Genomic DNA, 13888 nt, shown 5'->3' on the forward strand with positions numbered 1-13888 from the left:
TAGGCTTAACCTATAACAACATGTTAATAATCTCTTATACAGAGCTTAATGGCTCCAGGGTGAGATATAAAAATCTTTACACACTTTCTTTTAAGAAAATATTTTTTGATCATTTTTAGCAAATTAATCATAACAGGTAATACAAAGTAAATCATTTAGGGCCTGCTATTGGGGTAAACTTGGGTGGTGGTTGGGAAAATTGGAAATAATGGTGATGGGATTGAATGTAATAAATCATAGTTAACAACTTTCTTAAAAAAACCCTTTAATTAGTGCTTAAAGAATACCTTTTTCTCTCTCTTTTCCTTTTTTTTGGTTTTTGTGCCATACCTGGTGATGCTCAGGGCTTACTCCCAGCTCTGCACTCAGGAAACACTCATGGTAGTGTTCAGGGGACCATAAGATGGCAGGGATCGAACCCAGGTCTGCCATATGCAAGACAGTTGTCCTACCTGCTATACTATCGCTCTGGCTCCTCTATATGACTTCTAACAGTTTTTGTTGCTTTTGCTTTCTTTGGGTCACGTCTAGTGATGTTTAGGAATCACTCCTAGGAGGGCTTGGGGGTTTGATGTGATGGTTTACAGCTTTGTTTATAATGCCCCACCACCATATGTGGTGCTGGGGATCAAACCAGGGGTCATCTGTGTCTAAGGCAAGTGCCTTAACTCCTGTAGTATCTCTTGACCCCACTTTAAACTGTAACTTAAACACTGAAGGTCAAGTGAAGACACACTCTTCCACAGGTCCCTTGCCATCATCCACACTCATCCTGGGACAATGGACACAGAGGGGCCACTAGCTGGAAGTCTTGGAGGTCACTGAGCCGCCTCTGGGATTTGTGTGTTGCAGAGGAGATAAGAACTGAGGTCATTGTTGGCCAGTGGCATGTCCTAGGTTTGTAGAGCCACAGCTGGGAGCACTTGGAAAGAAACAAGTGGGTGCAACCAGAGTCTTAGAGTGCGTTGGAAATCAGGGGCATTGCCTAGAACTGTTTGCCATTATTTGTTTGATCTGGGGAGCACTATGATAGAAAAGCCTGGGTGAAGGGCCCCGTGCCCCCCTTCTACACCATGCTGCCCTCATGGCTACCAAGAGTATGTGGAGTATTGTGGGTAAAGCCCACAAACAGAGCTATGGGGCTTTGAGCTCTTCCAAGCCTTTCTCCACAAAGGGTAGACTATAGAATTTCCCTTCAAACTAAACCAATACATTTCCCTAAATATTTTGTCTCTGGTCCATACCCAGTTGTGCACGGGCTTACTCCAGGTTTGGTGTTCAGGGGATGAGGTGGTGCTGGGCTCCAACCCAGGTCTATGTACACTAGTGCTTTGATCTCCCTAGGACCCTCCTACCCCAATATTTTTAAAATTCTGCTTTCTGGAAAATCATATATACCACTTAACTGTTTTGTAAACAAATCCAGTACAATAAAAAAAAGACCTTTTGTTTGTTTTAATGAGAAACATCTGAGTTGTACATACCACAAACAGCTTCAAGTTTCTGTACCAAAACCCTTGTGGCCAACCAGTTAAAACCCGACGCATCACTTTAAATGTGAAAAGTCTTATAAAATTAACTTACAAAAACGTCCCTATCAAGTCTGTAGTTTGGCATTTACTGTACATTCGTCAAAAGCTCAAGCTAAAATCTGATTTTCTTAAAAAAATCAAAGTTTACAGTATTCATACAGATTCGGCATTGTTAAAAAATATGCACATAGACCACATCCATGCAATATAATTTCCTTAAAAATTTAAAGCAATATAAAAGAGCTGACCTAAGACAAACAGAACATTTGGTTTGAAATCTGGAATTTAAGATTGATTGCTGATGGGAATAAAATTCTACACATTTTTAAATATGATTGTTTCAATCAGCCAATGAATTTGGTGAACCAAATGTGAATTTCCAGACCATTCTAAGGTGGGCTCGACTAGCTTGTTCCTAGAATAGATGAACACTAACTACGGCTTTACAAACAAGTCAGGATTCACAAAGTGCTTGGCTTTTCAGGAAACCGTAGCTTCCAGGATCCTGAAACCAATCAACCAACTTTACCAAAGTGTCCTGGCAACTACCGCGCAGGTTTGCCGCGCGGCGTCCCCAGAGAGCCGGCTCTGGCCCAGCTCCGAGTGAGGTGTCTGCAGCGGGTCGCTGGGCTGTGCCAATGCTCAGAACCACTGGCAGAGGGGTCAGGGATCCTGGTCAGGTCCCGAGGGAACCAGTCTGGGGGATGTTGCTCCGCAGGTCAGGCTGAGCCCCCTAGGTGGGCGGTGGCCCGTTGGTGTACCTCAGCATGGGATAGAAGGACCGCGCGAAGTTGTTGGCTTGTGTGCAGCTGTAGTCATCCTCGGAGGAGGGCAGCAGGCAGGCCAGGAAGAGGAGCAGCAGCAGCAGCAACTGCAGGGGCAGTGCCGCCCTGATCACCCGTGAGAGGAAGGAGCGCTGTGGCTGGGAGCTGCCGGACACAGCCGAGCGGGGCATCCTGCCAACAGATGAGGGTGGGCGCAACACCAAGAGGGTTAGTGGTGAACCCTGTTCGCAGCCTGAGCTTTTTAGGCAAAAACAACCCGACCTGAGTGGACCATGGGATCAATAATCCGCTTCTGATTTGGAGGACAAGCCCTGCCCTTCCCACATATTTGAAAAAATTCAGGAGAGCGGCCCCAAACAAGACGGGAGTGATGGAGCCCCAGGGCCGCACAGCTATGCATGTGCTTACCTGCTGCCGCTCTTGGTTTTGCCTTTCCTAGTTTTTTGTGCTTTGACCTGCTGGGGAAAATAATCTAGTCAACTACAGTTCACTTAGTCCTGTCAGCGATATATATATATAAAAAAAGCTATTCTCCTCAAATCATACACCTCCATTACATCGTCTTCCTGATGAGCTTTTGAGATGACGAGACTGAAGATTCAAAACTCTGAGGGCTGGAGAGGGGGCAGATGGGCTAAGTCCATGCTTTGCTTCTAGAAGGCCCAGGTGCAACCCCCAGTCCTGCATGGTCCCCTGAACACCAACCCCTGAACTTGGAATAGCTCCTGAGTACAGCCCCAAATCACACCCTCCCCAAAAGGGTTCTATTCTACAAGGTATGAAATAATCAGGTTTGTTAGATCATTCTGAGTTTCACATTTCAGTTTGTTGAACACTTGAAGCCCCTCAACATGCTAGACAGGCTTCCCCATCTTTGCCAGTGATGAGCAGCAGATCAGAACTCAGCCGTTGAGCGAGGGCTTTCAAAAGTGCATTTTAATTCTTAAAAATTTGGCTATACACCTGTGCACTGACGAGCAGGTTGAAGCTGGCCTGGGATTCTCCTGAGGTGTTCAGAGGAACCTGGAGTGCACCTTCCCACATCTCCTGAATGCTTAGAAACAATTAGCAGGGTGCGCACAGAAGAAAGGGGTCTCACCTTGGCTTGGGGGGTGGGCAGCGGTGCTGTTGGAGGCTTCTCTCCTGTGTCTTCTTTATCGACGCCAGGCAGAGAGAGGTCTGGGCTCTGAAACGCACACACCAAGGGTTCCGTGTGGGGAAAGCTGAATGGTCTCAAGTGCACAAACTCAGCTTCCCACAGCTTCTTTACTGGGCGGCTCCATCTGGCCCTGCCTCAAATCTCTCTAGAAATGGGGGCACTCCCTCCACTTTAGCAGGGCCCTTTTTTTTGTTTTCTTGCCTTTTTTTTTAGTACAAAAGGAAATGCAAATAAGAGAAGGACCCAGGAGACTGAGGGAGCAGAAGGGGCAGAGAGGTTGAGGGGACAGTGTGATCATACGGTCATCAGGTGAGGCCAGCCCCAGACACACAAGAGGCAGCAAACTCAAGAACAGACTGTCTTGCGAGGCTGAAGCTTGGCTATCCCATCTGAGGTAGACCACAATTTATGTTAGTTTTGGGTGGGTGTGGGAGTGTTCAGGGCTGTGCAAGGCAAGCACTGGGCCGCTATCCTCAGCCGCTTTCCATTGGGCCCTGGACCACAGTTTAAAGAGAAGAAAGGAGGGGCTAGAGCGATAGCACAGTGGGTAGGGCATTGGCCTTACATGTGGCCGGCCCGGGTTCAATTCCCAGTATCCCATATGGTCCCCTGAGCACTTCCAGGAGTAACTACTGAATGTAGAGCCAGGAGAAACCCCTGTGCATTGCCAGGTGTGACCCAAAAAGCAATAAATAAATAAATAAATAAAATAAAGGGAAGAAAGGAGACAAGAAAGGAAGTCAGTGAAGAGGTTGTAAATCCAGGTCTCATGAGAATGAGGAAAGTATCAGGTGAGGACCACTCCTCTCCCACTGTTGCATGGCTGCAAAGAGTTCAGGGACTCTTTAACATCCCACATCTGGGAAAGACTTGAGACAGCCCCTGACTGCATGCTCAGGTCATAAGGATTCCTAAGCAAGGCTGCAACTCTGCTTTTTCTATTTGTATCTATCTCCTCATGCAGCTTGGCACTAAATCTGCACGTAGGGCTGGGGGTGCAGAAATTGTGAGGCACAGGCCCAGCCATAGAATTTAATCCCCCCCCAGACATGGTTCCTATCAAATATTTACAACTCACCTGGCTTCCCTGCAAGGACTTTAAATCTTGGGAAACTTGCTCTAGCAACTGTTTAAGTTTTTCCTCAATAACGTGGACCTTCTCTTGGGCCTCAATGTAGTCTTCTTCATGCCCCTTGACCAGAAGGCTGTTGGAAATCTCTTGTAAGGAGTTTACTTGGGGTTGCCGTTCCACGAGCTCCTTCTCCAGTTGCTAGAAACAAAGTGTGTGAAGCAGTTCCTCATCAAAGGGGAAGCTATTGTGACCAGAGGGTCAAGTTTGGGGGTGCAGGTGGGTGGTGCTCAACCCCCAAACCTTCTTCCTTCTGTCTGCATTCTCAGGCCTACTGCTCTTACTTTGTTTTATTTTGTAGGAAACCTCTTGTTTTCTACCTTTATTTTTTCATTCCCCCTCTTCCTCATTCAGGAGATGTTTATGAGGCTGAACAGTTAGAAGTGAGGGGTAATCTGGGGCTACTGGCCCACAGCTGCAGGAAGGCAAGAGAAAACTCTGAAGCTGAGAAGCAGAGAAGCAGAGAACCAGGACCCTTTAGTATGTGGGTGGGTGGAAGACTTCTCGGCCTTCCAGACCAGTAGCCATCAGATAAAATGCAGCTACTTAAATGACTTAAAAGAAAAAAGAAAAATGCGGTTTGAGTCTCCATCACCAACTTCCCAGTGCCTGTCTTGGTAGCATATTAGCTCAGACCCAGAAGTCCCTCAGAAGTTCGACCCAACAATGCTGTTCTGGAGAGGGGCTCTCTAGTTTCTAGAGAAAAACATTTCTCGAGCAAAGACCAGCCCCTGCATTACATTTCACAGACTAAAACCAGAACATACACACAGCTGGGAACAAAAGCCACCTGCATAACGTAAGCATAGACATAAGCGCAGACTTCTCTGAGTTATTGGGATGCGCATGCTCTGCAAGAAAATACCTCAAAGGCATTCCTGCACCGACCACCTTGCACCCCCGAGGGCAGGGACACTTGGAACCAGTGTCTGGAGGATGCTGCTGAACACCTCCATCCCCACTCCTGAGCTTCTCCCAGGAGTCCTGCTCCGGACTAGGGCACATCACTCCTGCAAACCCTCTTGCTGCTTAAAAGCCACCATCTGGGCCTTGAGAGCTGCTGAACTCACCAGCAGGCCTGGGATGGTCACCTGGCACCACAGCCCCCTGAAACAGGAGGCAAGGTCCCCCTGAGTCCCTTCCTCTGACAGAGGCACCAGGAATGCCAGAGCCCAAGAAGGAAACGCACCTCTAGGTCTTCCCGACACCTCAGCAGCGCCTGGGCATCTGCCTGAGGGTCCGCGGTGATGTGGGCCTTCTGCCTCCGGCTCTCAGCGCGTGCCAGCCACAGCAGCAGGTTCTGGCTCAACTGGTGGAAATCCTTCAAAAACAAGGGCGCTTTCAGAGCTGTGTAGCCCCTCCAGGCCTCTCCTCAGAATAAAAGGCCCCCAAATGAGACAAGGGAGTCAGCCAAGTAGAAAGGGCGAGGGCAAGGTGGGGTTTCGGAATGCTGACAAGGGGACAACAGGAAGACAGCATATACTCCTCTGAAAATCTACGGGGTGCCATGGTAATAGGCGGGCAGCCCAGCACAGAGGCCGTGGCCAGGGGCCTGCCGGGAGGTAAGAGCGGGATGAGGCGGTGTGCACTCTGCCTTCAGCACACAGTACGGGGGACTCCTTAGCTGCTATTAGTCTGAATAGGACCCAGTGAGGTCGGCACTAGAATTTTTCTGACAAACTGAGGCACAGATCCCTAGCTTCTTAGATTGTGAGTCACCACTTCATATATACATTTATTTAAAAATAATTTTATCAGGGGGCTGGAGCAATAGTACAGCAGATAGGGTGTCTGCCATGCACGTGGCATACCCGGGTTTGATCCCAGGCATTCTATACAGTCCCCCAAGCACTGCCAGGAGTAATTCCTGAGCAAAGAGCCAGGAGTAATCCCTAAGCATCATTGGGTGTGACCCAAAAAGCAAAAAAAAAAATTTTTTTTTTCAGGGTTGGAGAGATAGTACAGTGGGTTGGGCACTTGCCCTGAATGCGGCTGATCTGAGTTTGATCCCCAGCATACTTATGGTTTCCCAGGCACTGCCAGGAATAAAATTCCTGAGTGCAGAGACAGAAGTGACACCTGAGCACCACTGGGGGGTGATCCAAAAGCCGAATAAATAAAAATATTTTTATGATCATCAGCAAATGAGTGACTTGTATATTTATTTTAGAGAGCCAGATATCTGGGGCCAGGTAAAAATTTCTCAGGTGAAAGGAGGTCACGAGTGGACTGAGAGTTTAGGAGCCCCAAACCAGAAGGTCCAGTGACTGGGTCAGAGTCACGCAGCTGCTAAGTGGGAGGAGTCAGTCACTCTGCCACCAAGAGGCCACTGCACAGAGCAGGCATTTCTGACCTTCTGTGTGGAGTCACAACCCTAGGAGGCGTCCTGGGCCCCAGAGTGGGAGACCGAGGGGGACCTCTCCGAAAACAATGAAATCAGACCGCCTCCTAACGCCTGTCTTGGCAGCTGTGCCAACAGCAGCCTGAAGATGCTAAAAATACCCGCAGCTGTTGTCACGTGGGTGTGGGTGTGGCTATGTGGAGTCAGCGTACCTGGCACTGCATGAGTGACTGCCGCAGGCTCTCTCTCCAGCTCTCCAGGGCGCCCTGGGCCGCGTCCCAGCGCACGCACAGCTGGCCCACTCTCCCCTGCAGCTCCCGGCTCTCGATGCTCTCCAATGGCTCCAACTCCTCGCTCCTCCCGTTGACAGAGACCACTGAGGCCTTGTATGTGTCAAAGGCGGTCAATAGCTCCTGCCAGGGAAAGAGAAGGTCAGGCCAGGCTCTCTGGAAGTGGTGGAGTGGGATTCATTGTGAGCCTCAGCAGGGAATGGATCTGCCAAAGGCGTCTCTGTCTCCGTCTCTGGGAGGGGAGGCGAGGCGAGAGGCGGCCACAGGAAATGAGAGTGACCTCGTCTGTGACTGGCTGTGTGGCATCAGGTGAGGAGCTGCCCTACAAGGACAGGGAACTGGGCTGACAGGACAGACAGCAGAAGCCCGTCTCCAGGCCGACCACTCCACCGGAAGTCTGACCAGCCCTTATAATCCCTGATGACTAACATTTCAGGGCCTGATACAAACGCCTCGAAATAACAACAATACAGTGTCGTTGCCCTTCCATTTGCCTCTATCCCAGCACAAGGAGTAATCTTTACAGTGAATGGTGCCCCTTGGTATAGTAACAAACTAGATAAAGTAAAAGTATAATGGAAGAGCGCCCGGGTTCCCCTCAACCTCTGCTCAGTCTCACTGTCCTCACCTAGTTCCTGGCTAATTCTAGCCAGGCTGGTTGTGTAGGTGATAAATCCTCATGGCACTAGATCAGACCATAGGATTCACGGGCAGTGGAGCTGGACTTTCCGGACTGTCCGCCACCTGTTTGACCCGCCTAGCTGCACCTTGTTAGGAAGCGTGGTTGGGAGCTGCCTGACAGTGGGCGTGAGTCCCTGCATTAGAGCCCAGAGGGGCCTATGAGGTCAGATCGGCCCAGGACCTGAGACATTATCCTGCAGTTGTCTAGACTCTGGATCATTTATAAACATCTGCAGTGGTGTCTTTGCCCATTACATAAGAGAATGGGGAGACCTGACTGTCCCCCCTCCTGCCAATCAGCCCAATCTGTTCATCCAGCAGCAATGTCCACAGTGCTCAGAGATCAAAGCCCTGCACTGTCTCCCATCGTGCATGCCCTCTGGCCTTCCTCTTCCCGGCTACCTTTCCCACTCACCTTCAGTCTTTTCACTCTGAGCCCCATTTCCTGGATGTCAGAGGGAGGCTCTGCTGTCTTCAGGGCTTCCAGCTCTGCTTCAGTTTTTTCCAGCCACGTGGCAATGTCGCTGAGATCAGAGTTCAGCTGCTCCAAGTTTTGCTTCATTCGGAGTTTGTTGTGCAGTTCCTGGGTTGGAAGAGGCTCCCATCTTTCAAACACACCTGGAATCAAAAGCCACCCGCAAAGAGCAATAAGGCATGAATGCACACAGTTTCCCCTGCCTCTACCCTATCAGAGTCCAAGCGACACATCCTGGAGGGTAGGAAAACTTTTCTCCTTTGGTCTATGAATGAGGATGAGAACTGCGTTTGTGACTTGACTTTTGATGTCGTTGAGTGAATAACGGTTACTTTTATACCCAATAACTGATTAAATGAGAAACTGGACATGATTCTCATAATTTTCATGTGCGATCTTTACTTGCAAGAGAAGTCGTGAGACACATGCATGTCACCACATGAGGCTCGTTTTATCCACGTTCAGAGAATAGTTTCAGGAAGGAAGTGAGGGGCCTAGAAAATCTGCCCAGTAATATGAGCCCGCAGAGCTGTATTTGGGGGAAGGGCAGCAGTGTGGGTGGACCAGAGTTGGTCAGTCCTGTCACACAGCGCCCAGATACTCAGTCTAGACTCCCATCTCCTTTGAGCCTTGCCTGGTTTAACTGTACCTGACTGTTGCCCAGCAAGGCCGGCCAGGCCCTCGTCCTCTGGTCGGGGATGGTCGCTCAGGACTCCTGCACCGTCCTTGCCACCATTTTTGGCGGGAGGTAATAGCAGCTTTACCTAGAAAGAGTCAATGTTTCAGCAGCTCAGTTTTCTGGGATGCCAAAAAGAGCCTAGGTTCAGTTTCCAAATGAGCAACACAGGACACCCTTCTGGTTAAAGAGGTTTTCCAGGGCTGCTGGCAGAAACAGAGCCTCAGCCAAGTCCCAAGCAGGGGGAAGCAATATTGGAGTAAAGTGGCCTGGTTTCACTTGTAGGCTTCCTAACACTCCTTAGATGAACTGCGCGAAGAAAGAGCGAACACAGCTGGAGATCTAGCGCAGGGGTGAAGGCGCCTGCTCAGCATGCCGCCCACTCTATGCTGTGTGCTTCCGGAGCAACCCTTCAAGGGATCCAGGGCCGGAATAGCCCCTGAGCACCACTAGGCATGGCTCAAACCACTTCCCCCACGAAACAGTGAAAACAAATCACGGAGCTTACCAAGTCTAGATGGACTCTGTCAGCACACTGCACAATGTTCCACCCAGTTTTATTTATTCCCCCAGTCACTGCACAGCTGCCTGGCATTATCATCCCCGGGCCTCAGAAGTACAGAGGACCAATCTGCTCCCTCAGGGCCATGCAATACCAAGGGTTTATCTTTCACACAGACTTGGGTTGTCACAGAGCTCCTTGGACTGTATCCTGCTTGCTGTCCCCCCAGTAAGTCTTTCCCCTTTATTTTTTTTTAAATAAATCTTTGCTTATATTTTATTATTATTATTATTATTTTGGCTTTCTGGGTCACACCTGGCGATGCACAGGGGTTACTCCTGGCTCTGCACTCAGGAGTTACTCGTGGTGGTGCTCAGGGGACCATTTGGGATGCTGGGAATAGAACCCGGGTCAGCTGCGTGCAAGGCAAACGCCCTACCCACTGTGCTATTTCTCCAGCCCCAAGTCTTTCCCCTTTAGAAAAGCCAGGTTTGCTTTGGATGGTGTCCATTAGGGTCTCTTTATGTGAAACAGGAAAAACACCCCTTCAGATTGGTTGTGACATCCCTTGCTTCAGACACAACATATACAAAGTGAAAGGATTGGTCTTGGGCAATGAACTAGGCATGGAGCACAAGCACCATCACTGGACAGGCCATCAGTCAAGATGAGGTGCTCAGGAGTCTCCCCCAAGACCATCAGGCCCTATTCGTCAGCACCAGGGAGGGCCAGATTAACAGTGACAAGAAGGAACAACAAGAGGCAGAGTCTCTGAACTGGGTCCTGATAACCTGCTACACAATACCTTGGCCTGCTATATTCTCTAGCAATAGTTCCTTGAGACACAGAGGGAATGAGACCATGTTCCCCGATGCTTATGGTTTTGCCAAGGTTCTAACCCAGGAAACACAGTTCATGAGAGAAGCTAACTCAAAGCATGCCTGGTGAGTAAGCTCACCTCTCCCCACCCCCACCCACTGGCCACCCCTAGCTTTCCAGCCTGGCAGCCACATGTGGCTCCACTCCCAGTAGGTCAGGACTTACGAAGGCTGGTTTGTAAGGGGTGCTGGAGTCGGAGGGCATGGGCTGCGCAGTCCTTTCACCTCCCAGCTGTTTGTAGTGGTGTTTGGGACAGGAAGGGCTGTCGGGAACGTGCCATGAGTGGTCCTCTGACATGGATTTAGCTGCAACAACAAGCACACAGCAAATGACAGGCTGTTCTCTCTCTCCAATCCAGCAGGTCCGTATTTAGTTACACAAAATAAAGGTCACAGGTCACATGGCATCGGGTTATAGTAGAACATGAATCTGCAGCTTTCCTTGCAAAGCATGCATGTTTGCAAAATGTCAGTTATGTCCCGGAGGGAGTGAAATGAGAGTCATGCAGCCGAGCGACACCAGGCCTCACGAGATGGGGGTCACGATGAGGATGACAAACACATGATCTGCAATGGGATGAGTGGCATGTGGGGGGGGGGGTGTCTATCGTGGTGGGACTACTTGGCAACAAGGCCAGGTCTGGGGTTAAGGGGGCTAGAGGCCTGAGGTGAGTGAGAAGATGGAGCAGTGGGATGTCCCTGGGGACCTACAGGCTATTTGTGGCTCCACCTTTGTCATGGTCCACAGACTGGCTTAGGGTCGGGGACAGACATTACAGCTGCAAGTCAAGGAAGTGGGAGCTGCTTTTCTTGTGACAAATTCAACTGTGCCTCTTCCCTTCCTTCCCACCCGCCATGCCCTTCCCAGGAAGTCACCGTAAGCGAGGAAATATTTCCAAACCAAGCCACCATGAAGAAAGCTTGGCCCACACCGAAGGACTCAGTTAGATGGAAGGAAAATATGAATTAGGAAAAAAAAAAAAAGCATCACGGTCAAGTCCCTTCTGCTCAGGCCTGCAGGGGAGGAACGGGTGGCACTGAGATGGTTTAGGGGGAGGGGAGGATGGAGGATGGGGAGGAGCCCGCGGGTATGTGTGAGCACAGCAGTGTAAATACACCATGACACAGGACTGGGGTGCATGGTGTCCACAGAAGGCAGAGGTCAGACGTGACATGGGAGCGAGGCTGAAGGGGGGCAGCGTGCACCAAAGGGTGCTGCCATGTTGAGACACATGCACGGGCAGGGGCCTACCAGAAGACGCTTTCAAAGTTTTTGTGGTCATTTTAAGATAGGCCTCAGGATTTTCAGGGATTTCTACATCTGAAAAAGAATAATGTTGTTTTCCTCACTGCGCCAGTCTGCAGATGAATGCCCAAGCGTTAAGTCACAAAAGTAGAAACATTTGGAAGGAGAATGGTCAGGGCCCTTTATCTGCTTGATGAGTTTCAAAGTCCGGAAGGAACTTTCTCAGGTCCCTCCAGCTGTGGGGACAGTGGTTACCACCGTGGGGGGTGTGGGGGGCGGGGCGAGGAGGAGGAGCAGGGGGAGAATGAGAAAAAGCTCTGCCCACCGCTCACTGGGGAGCTCGTGGCATCAGCAAGGGGCTGTGATGTCCCAAATGTGGGTTTTGTTTCTGTTATCTTTTTGGCCTACAACCGAGGCTGAGCCTGCTCTCAGGTACATCACAGCGAGGCTGGGCAGAACCCCCCAGGTCAGGGGTCGCCGAAAGCTGGGTCTGTGGCCATGCTGCTGAGGAGCTAAAAACAAAGCCAGATGGGTCTATGCCAAGGGTGCGGAGGAGGCAGCAGGTACCTGACAGGGCACTGTAGAACGGGCCTTCCTCGTCGTCTTCGTGAGAGGACGAGCCCCCCACATCACCTGTGTGGTCCCACTCCAGGGGGATGGAGTCCACGCTGACGGGCGTCTCACAGCCCGAGCGCTCAGGCCCGGGTGCTGAGGGCACCAGATGACAAAGGGACGGAGGCGAGGACGGCTCCTCGCTTTCTCTCCGTTTATGCCAAGAGTCGGTCTGGATCTCCCTGGGGTCTTCCATGTCTGTCTCCGTCTCAGAGGCTTCCTTTTCATCTTCCAAGTCCTGGAAGGGGAGTAGCCAGGGTCTAGAATTAGCCAACCACAGGGACTGAAGGGAGCATGGCAAGTCTGCCTGTCCAGGACAATCACGGAGATGCCACCATCGGCATTTCAGAGGCAGTGTTCCCAAGGATCTGTTTTTCTATCAGGTCTCCAGGACTCTCTATGTAGGGGGGTGGGTGGGAAGAAAGGGAGCCTAGGATCTACTTTCCACAAACTCCCCATTCCTTTCTAGGAAAGAGCTGAAACTTGGTCTGGGAGGAATCAAGCCAGAGTTTCATAGATGGCTAATGGCATGTTCCTCCAAGAAGATGAAAATTAAAAATCTGTTTAAGGTCATTAGAGGGTTGTGGATATGATTCAAGAATCACCTGCACAAGGTCCCTTTCTTCCTTACTTCCCAATCTTACTGTTCATAAGACAGAAACTTTTTCTCCCCGAGCTATAATTCCTCTGTCCAACAAAGGAAAATGATTTTGCACTGCTCTGTTTACAAATGAGGAAATGAGGGGGATTTGAGGCTATGTCTGAGGCAGAAGTAACTGTGGAGGGCTGGGGAGACACTACAGCAGATAAAACTCTTGCCTTGCACGTGGCTAACCCAGCTTTGATCCCTGGAAACACATATGGTCCCCCTGAGTCTTGCCTGGAGTGGCCCCTGAGCACTGTCAGGGTGCCCCCAATGTGTCCCCCCATCCCACAATCCTCCTCAAAAAATCTGGTCCCCCAGCAGGTTTGTGGGCGGGGGGGAGGGGGGGAGAGTGCCCCTACCAGAGGGTCAGAGGTCAGGCGCTGATGGAATCGGGAAACCCTCCCGAACACCTCCTGGCAGAAGCGGTGCAGCTCCTCCAGCTCATCCTCGATGAGCACGGCATCCAGGGGCTCACTCTTCTGAATAAGCTGCTCCCCGAAAACAATGAGCTGATCTATCTTGTTAGTGTTCAGGGTGATTTCCTGTTGGAATCCCTGAGAAAGAGAGAATGGGTTTCAAAGAAAGTACTTCCCTGACCATCCAGACAAGAGGCTCCCAGACGGACTCAGCTTTCACAGAACCAAAATGGCCCAGTGCCCACGTGGAAATCTATATTCCTTAGTGGACCAACAGGGCCTTCCTCAAACTTACCTTGGGGTTCTTCCAACTCTCAGTGTACCCGCTAGAGGCGCAGCATCTGCTACTTTGGGAAACTCAAGAAACAATGTTTCTACTAAGGGCAACCCCTCCTACCCCCAACCCAAAGCATCAAAATGTCATTTTGGTTTTTGCTCCTCTGCCTCTTTCTCAACCTTCTTAAGTTTTTAAATGACAATAAAGATTCATTTCAAATGACTGAATGTATTTTTTTCTTCC

At 50.2% G+C, this 13888-nt stretch overlaps 1 protein-coding gene across 3 annotated transcripts in view; it reads right to left on the reverse strand.

Annotated features, from left to right (window-relative positions):
- Positions 1 to 1449: 1449 nt before the first annotated feature.
- Positions 1450 to 13888, reverse strand: part of SYNE2 (spectrin repeat containing nuclear envelope protein 2) — a 301999-nt gene continuing 289560 nt past the window's right edge. For 2 of the 3 annotated variants that reach the window (XM_056133154.1, XM_056133151.1), the window contains 12 exons: positions 13312 to 13506; positions 12262 to 12544; positions 11701 to 11769; positions 10615 to 10754; positions 9042 to 9156; positions 8333 to 8535; positions 7159 to 7359; positions 5795 to 5926; positions 4555 to 4746; positions 3417 to 3503; positions 2726 to 2775; positions 1450 to 2488 (listed from right to left, as the gene is read on the reverse strand). In XM_056133154.1, the coding sequence (XP_055989129.1) occupies positions 2266 to 2488; positions 2726 to 2775; positions 3417 to 3503; positions 4555 to 4746; positions 5795 to 5926; positions 7159 to 7359; positions 8333 to 8535; positions 9042 to 9156; positions 10615 to 10754; positions 11701 to 11769; positions 12262 to 12544; positions 13312 to 13506 (1890 nt within the window). In that variant the 3' untranslated portion in view covers positions 1450 to 2265. The remainder of the gene's footprint in view (positions 2489 to 2725; positions 2776 to 3416; positions 3504 to 4554; positions 4747 to 5794; positions 5927 to 7158; positions 7360 to 8332; positions 8536 to 9041; positions 9157 to 10614; positions 10755 to 11700; positions 11770 to 12261; positions 12545 to 13311; positions 13507 to 13888) is intronic. The other variant, XM_056133152.1, reaches the window with a different exon arrangement.

Source organism: Sorex fumeus, unplaced genomic scaffold (genome assembly GCF_029834395.1).
Source record: "Sorex fumeus unplaced genomic scaffold, SorFum_2.1 ptg000098l, whole genome shotgun sequence".
Classification (NCBI taxonomy): domain Eukaryota; kingdom Metazoa; phylum Chordata; class Mammalia; order Eulipotyphla; family Soricidae; genus Sorex; species Sorex fumeus.